Source organism: Oncorhynchus masou, chromosome 19, assembly GCF_036934945.1.
Source record: "Oncorhynchus masou masou isolate Uvic2021 chromosome 19, UVic_Omas_1.1, whole genome shotgun sequence".
In the NCBI taxonomy this organism is placed as follows: domain Eukaryota; kingdom Metazoa; phylum Chordata; class Actinopteri; order Salmoniformes; family Salmonidae; genus Oncorhynchus; species Oncorhynchus masou.
In genome coordinates, this window is record NC_088230.1 from 40,127,393 (window position 1) to 40,134,599 (window position 7,207).

The following is a 7,207-nucleotide window of genomic DNA, read 5'->3' on the forward strand; positions in this document are numbered from 1 at the left end:
ACACAACACTGTTATTACAGACACAACACTCCGGTACAGACACAACACTCTGGTACAGACACAACACTCTGGTACAGACACAACACTGTTATCACAGACACAACACTGTTATTACAGACACAACACTCTGGTACAGACACAGCACTGTTATCACAGACACAACACTGTTATTACAGACACAACACTCTGGTACAGACACAACACTGTTATTACAGACACAACACTCTGGTACAGACACAACACTGCTATTACAGACACAACACTCTGGTACAGACACAACACTCTGGTACAGACACAACCCTGTTATTACAGACACAACACTCGGTTACAGACACAACACTGTTACTACAGACACAACACTGCTATCACAGACACAACACTGTTATTACAGACACAACACTGTTATCACAGACACAACACTCGGGTACAGACACAACACTGTTACTACAGACACAACACTGTTACCACAGACACAACACTGTTACCACAGACACAACACTGTTACTACAGACACAACACTGCTATCACAGACACAACACTGTTACCACAGACACAACACTGTTATCACAGACACAACACTGTTATCACAGACACATCACTGTTATCACAGACACATCACTGTTATTACAGACACATCACTGTTACCACAGACACAACACTGTTATCACAGACACAACACTGTTATCACAGACACATCACTGTTATCACAGACACATCACTGTTATTACAGACACATCACTGTTACCACAGACACAACACTGTTATCACAGACACATCACTGTTATTACAGACACAACACTGTTACCACAGACACAACACTGTTACCACAGACACATCACTGTTATCACAGACACAACACTGTTATTACAGACACATCACTCTGGTACAGACACAACACTGTTATTACAGACACGCCCCTCCGGTACAGACACAACACTGTTATTACAGACACATCACTCTGGTACAGACACAACACTCTTGTACAGACACATCACTCTGGTACAGACACATCACTCTGGTACAGACGCTTTACTGTTATTACAGACACAACACTCTGGTACAGACACAACACTGTTATTACAGACACAACACTGTTATTACAGACACAACACTGTTATTACAGACACAACACTCTGGTACAGACACAACACTCTGGTACAGACACAACACTCTGGTACAGACACAACCCTGTTATTACAGACACAACACTGTTATTACAGACACAACACTCTGGTACAGACACAACACTCTGGTACAGACACAACACTGTTATCACAGACACAACACTGTTATTACAGACACAACACTGTTATTACAGACACAACACTGTTATTACAGACACAACACTGTTATTACAGACACAACACTGTTATTACAGACACAACACTCTGGCACAGACACAACACTGTTACTACAGACACAACACTGTTATCACAGACACAACACTGTTATTACAGACACAACACTCTGGCACAGACACAACACTGTTACTACAGACACAACACTGTTATTACAGACACAACACTGTTATTACAGACACAACACTGTTACTACAGACACAACACTGTTACTACAGACACAACACTGTTATTACAGACACAACACTGTTATTACAGACACAACACTGTTATTACAGACACAACACTCTGGCACAGACACAACACTGTTATTACAGACACAACACTGTTATTACAGACACAACACTGTTACTACAGACACAACACTGTTACTACAGACACAACACTGTTATTACAGACACAACACTGTTATTACAGACACAACACTGTTATTACAGACACAACACTGTTATTACAGACACAACACTCTGGTACAGACACAACAGACGCATAAATATGTTACAGACACACAACCAGAGGTTTCACTGCAGAGCCCTCTGACTTGGCTGATTAGTGAATGCCAACATCAATACACTGTGGGTTCCCTCAGAGTGTTTTGTCTGTTTCTATGAGAACAACAGCTAGTGGTGCATAAACATTGTATGTGGCCCTGCAGTTTTCCTTTATCTGTGACTGGTTGAAAAACGAAGGAAAGAAGAGATGGAGGAACCCGACCAATAAGAAAATCTCTCTCTCAGCTGTGATAGTGGAATGGTTGCTAAGGAGGAGAAACTGCTTAGCAACCGTCTCCAGAGCTGCTGTGCTGACTAAACCTCTGATGTCACTTCCCTAATGATCAGCATAGAAACCACCCAGGTAACCTATGACCCCCCCATCCGCTAACACACACACATGCGCGCACACCCTCCCCTCCCCATCTCTCTCTCTGTCTCCCTCCCCTCCCCATCTCTCCCTCCCTCCCTCCTTCCCCCTCACTTTTTTTTATTATCTCTCCCTCCCCCTCTCTCTCTGTCTCTCGCTTTATCTCACCCCCTGCTTTCGCCCTCCCTCTTTGGTCTATTTTGATCTTTGGCAGGTTATTTAGGGCTGCTGTTGTTGCTAAGCAACCAGACGGGTTACTGGGAGACAGCAGGAAAGTCCCACTGCCGCAGACAGACCCCGAAAATACCTCCTCTCTCTCTCGGTCTCCCATCCTCTGTCTGTCTCTATTTCAGCCTCCCCTCTCTCTCTCCCTCCTCTCTCTCTCTCTCTCTCTCTTTCCCGTCTCTCTTTCTGTTTTCCTTCACTGTCTCTCCCTCCTCTCTCTCTCTCTCTCCTCTCTCTCTCCCTCTCTCTCTCTCTCTCTCTCTCTCTCTTTCCCGTCTCTCTTTCTGTTTTCCTTCACTGTCTCTCCCTCCTCTCTCTCTCTCCCTCCTCTCTCTCTCTCCCTCCTCTCTCTCTCTCTCTCTTTCCTGTCTCTCTTTCTGTTTTCCTTCACTGTCTCTCCCTCCTCTCTCTCTCTCCCCCCTCTCTCTCTCTCTCTCTTTCCCGTCTCTCTTTCTGTTTTCCTTCACTGTCTCTCCCTCCTCTCTCTCTCTCCCTCCTCTCTCTCTCTCTTTCCCATCTCTCTTTCTGTTTTCCTTCACTGTCTCTCCCTCCTCTCTCTCTCCCTCCTCTCTCTCTCTTTCCCATCTCTCTTTCTGTTTTCCTTCACTGTCTCTCCCTCCTCTCTCTCTCTCCCTCCTCTCTCTCTCTCTCTTTCCCATCTCTCTTTCTGTTTTCCTTCACTGTCTCTTCCTCCTCTCTCTTGTGTGTACAATACGTACAGTATGTACAGTATGGTAGTACAACATCTCATTCCCTTTCCCATTAGGAACACCTGCACTTTCCATAGACTGACCAGGTGAATCCAGATGAAAGCTCGCATCCCTTATTGATGTCACTTGTTAAATCCACTTCAATCAGTGTAGATGAAGGGGATGAGATTTTGAAGGCTTGAGACAACTGACACATAGATTGTGTGTGTTTGCCATTCAGCGGGTGAATGGGCAAGACAAAATATTTAAGTGTCTTTGAAAAGGGTTATGGAAGTAGGTGCCAGGCGCACCAGTTTGAGTGTGTTAAGAACTGCAACACTGCTGGGTTTTTTCCACCATCCAAAGGACATCCAGCCAACTTGACACAACTGTGGGAAGCATTGGAGTCAACATGGACCAGCATCCCTGTGGAATGCTTTTGACACCTTGTAGAGTCCATGAAATGTGTTTGTGTCATATCATCTCTACCTTACCTGACACCCTAGACCGCCCACTTCAATTTGCTTACCACCCCAATAGATCCACAGACGATGCAATCGCCATCTCACTGCACACTGCCCTATCCCATCTGGACAAGAGGAAAACTTATGCCGTTCAAATCAAAATGAAGTCGTTATTTGTCACATGCGCTGAATACAACAGGTGTAGTAGACCTTACAGTGAAATGCTTACTTACTTCATTGACTATAGCTCTGCCTTCAACACCATAGTACCCTCCAAGCTCATCATCAAGCTCGGGGCCCTGGGTCTGAACCCTGCCCTGTGCAACTGGGTCCTGGACTTCCTGACTGGCCGCCCCCAGGTGGTGAAGGTAGGAAACAACATCTCCACGACACTGATCCTCAACAATGGGGCCCCACAAGGGTGCGTTCTCAGCCTCCTCCTGTACTCCCTGTTCACCCACGACTGCGTGGCCATGCACGCCTCCAACTCAATCATCATAGTAGGCCTGATTACCAACAACGATGAGACATCCTACAGGGAGGAGGTGAGGGACCCTGGGAGAGTAGTGCCACAAAAATAACCTCACTCAACGTCAACAAAACAAAGGAGCTGATCGTGGACTTCAGGATACAGCAGAGGGAGCACGCCCCTAACCACATCGACAGGACAGTAGTGGAGAAGGTGAAAAGCTTCAAGTTCCTCGGTGTACACATCACTGATGATCTGAAATGGTCTACCCACACAGGTGCACAATTGAGAGCACCCTGTCGGGCTGTATTACCGCCTGGTATGGCAACTGCACCACCCACAACCACAGGGGTAGTGAGGGTAGTGGGTAGTGAGGTCTGCACAATGCATCACCGGGGGCAAACTACCTGCCCTCCAGAACACCTACACGACCCGATGTCACAGGAAGGCAAGAAGGATCAAGGACATCAACCACCTGAGCCACTGCCTGTTCACCCCGCTACCATCCAGAAGGATCATCAAGGACATCAACCACCCGAGCCACTGCCTGTTCACCCCGCTACCATCCAGAAGGATCATCAAGGACAACAACCACCCGAGCCACTGCCTGTTCACCCCGCTATCATCCAGAAGGATCATCAAGGACAACAACCACCCGAGCCACTGCCTGTTCACCCCGCTATCATCCAGAAGGATCATCAAGGACAACAACCACCCGAGCCACTGCCTGTTCACCCCACTACCATCCAGAAGGATCATCAAGGACAACAACCACCCGAGCCACTGCCTGTTCACCCCGCTATCATCCAGAAGGATCATCAAGGACAACAACCACCCGAGCCACTGCCTGTTCACCCCACTACCATCCAGAAGGCGAGGTCAGTACAGGTGCATCAATGCTGGGAACGAGAGACTGAAAAACAGCTTCTATCTCAAGGCCATCAGACTTTTAAATAGCCATCACTAGCCAGCTACCACCCGGTTACTCAACCCTGCAACTTAGAGGCTGATGTCCTGTATACATAGATGTCACTGGTCACTTTAATAACGGAACACTGGTCACTTTAATCATGTTTACATACTGCTTTACTCATTTCATATGTATATACTGTATTCTATTAGACTATTTTAGTCAATGCCACTCCTACATTTCTCAATCTAATATTTATATATGTCTTAATTGCCTTATTTTACTTTTAGATTTGTGTGTCTTGTTATGAATTGTTAGATATTACTGCAACGTTGGAGCTAGGAACACAAGCTACACCGCAATAACATCTGATGAAAATGTGTATGTGACCAATAACATCTGCTGAAAATGTGTATGTGACGAATACAATTTGATTTGATTTGATTATTTGAACTAGGCCTTTATATTGTGTGTGTGTGTATATTAGTGTGCCTTTGTGTGTGTGTGTGTGTGTGTTGTGTGTGTGTGTGTGTGTGTGTGTGTGTGTGTGTGTGTGTGTGCGTGCGTGCGTGCGTGCGTGCGTGCGTGCGTGCGTGTGTGTGAATGCAGAATGGTTAGTGAGCGATGTAAATAAATAACTGTCTGTTTAATTATTACACAAATACAGAAACACACGCAGCCCTCACCATGTGTGTAGTGGAGTCCTCTGATGGTGGCAGTGTGGTAGTATTGGACGGCATGGCGATGCGTGGTAACCGATTAAAATATTAAAACTGTCCCCGTAGCAACCAGGTGAGTCCCCCTTCAGTCCTCTCCTGACAACAAGAAAAGCACAAAAACTTAAGTTTAATATAAACAGTTAGTTTAATATAAACAGAATCTAAGACGCACACCAGACATCTGTCTGTCTGTCTGTCTGCCTGTCTGCCTGTCTGTCTGTCTGTCTGTCTGTCTGTCTGTCTGTCTGTCTGCCTGTCTGCCTGCCTGTCTGTCTGTCTGCCTGTCTGTCTGTCTGTCTGTCTGTCTGCCTGTCTGTCTGCCTGCCTGTCTTTCTCTCTGTCTGTCTGTCTGTCTGTCTGTCTGTCTGCCTGCCTGCCTGATTGTCTGTCTGTCAGTCTGCCTGTTTCTGTCTGTCTGTAAAAAGATTATCTATTTAGAGATGAGTACAGGATATGACATCATCACAGAGCTCACATCCATCTGACAACAGCACATACCATACTATGCAGTGTGTGTGAACCACACCACCTTAACTCAAAGTCAACTCACCACAGAGACAAAGACAGTTTCTGTAGGTCACACACAGTATAGTATGGTATGTGCTGTTTTAACACTACACAGTATAGTATGGTATGTTCTGTTTTAATACTACACAGTATAGTATGGTATGTTCTGTTTTAATACTACACAGTATAGTATGGTATGTTCTGTTTTAACACTACACAGTATAGTATGGTATGCTCTTTTTTAATACTACACAGGCTACAATATCCAACTAAATCAGAGAGGAGGCAATAAAAGCGGATCCGTGTTGTTGTTGTTCCCCTGCCTGCAAGAAGCTCTTATGGGGCAGGTACAGCGGCCACGCGCCCCTAGACAGAATGCACCCGTTAACCTCGACAGGCAGGCACGCGCCCCAGCGTCAGTTCCGTGTGCCTGCATCTGGAGGAAAACCCGACTCTATCGGACCGCCGCGAGACTAGCAGACTTCCATTGCGTGCAATCATTATTTTCTTACCGGAGGAGATGTCCGGTTTGTCTTGAACCAAATAAAACTCCTCAAGTTCACGCGCCGTTGCCTTGTATACGGTACACATCTGCACGCGCACAGCGGAACCGATCCAGACTTTCTCCGTGCTTTATCCCCGGCCTCCTCTCTCTCGCTCTCGCGCTCTCTCTGCCTCCCTCCCTCTCTTTCTGAGCTGCAGAGGAGAGGTCGCAGCACCGGATAACGTCTCCGCCAGGTCCTAGAGTCTGGAATCTGATAACCACTAGAATCGTATGGTACATATGTTGGTCCCTACCCACTTACCCACTAACCTAGAACAAGGTCCGGAAGGCCTCCCTTGTGTTCACGTTTTTTTTTTTGCCATAGCACTACACAAATGATTACTTGCTTTGGCAATGTTAACACATGTTTCCCATGCCAATAAAGCCCCTTGAATTGAATTGAATTGAATTGATTAAAATCATCAAAACTTGATGATGAGTTGGTTATTTGAATCAGCGGT

General features: G+C 46.1%; 1 protein-coding gene across 4 annotated transcripts in view; it reads right to left on the reverse strand.

Moving 5' to 3' along the window:
• The window catches only part of LOC135506265 (DNA (cytosine-5)-methyltransferase 3A-like), a 113,706-nt gene extending 106,808 nt beyond the window's left edge, over positions 1-6,898 (reverse strand). For 3 of the 4 annotated variants that reach the window (XM_064925801.1, XM_064925800.1, XM_064925804.1), the window contains exons 1-2: positions 6,715-6,898; positions 5,663-5,791 (exon numbers count right to left, since the gene is read on the reverse strand). In XM_064925801.1, the coding sequence (XP_064781873.1) occupies positions 5,663-5,716 (54 nt within the window). In that variant the 5' untranslated portion in view covers positions 5,717-5,791; positions 6,715-6,898. Of the gene's footprint in view, positions 1-5,662; positions 5,792-6,714 lie in introns of those variants that run through there. The other variant, XM_064925802.1, reaches the window with a different exon arrangement.
• Between the last annotated feature and the right edge of the window lie 309 nt (positions 6,899-7,207).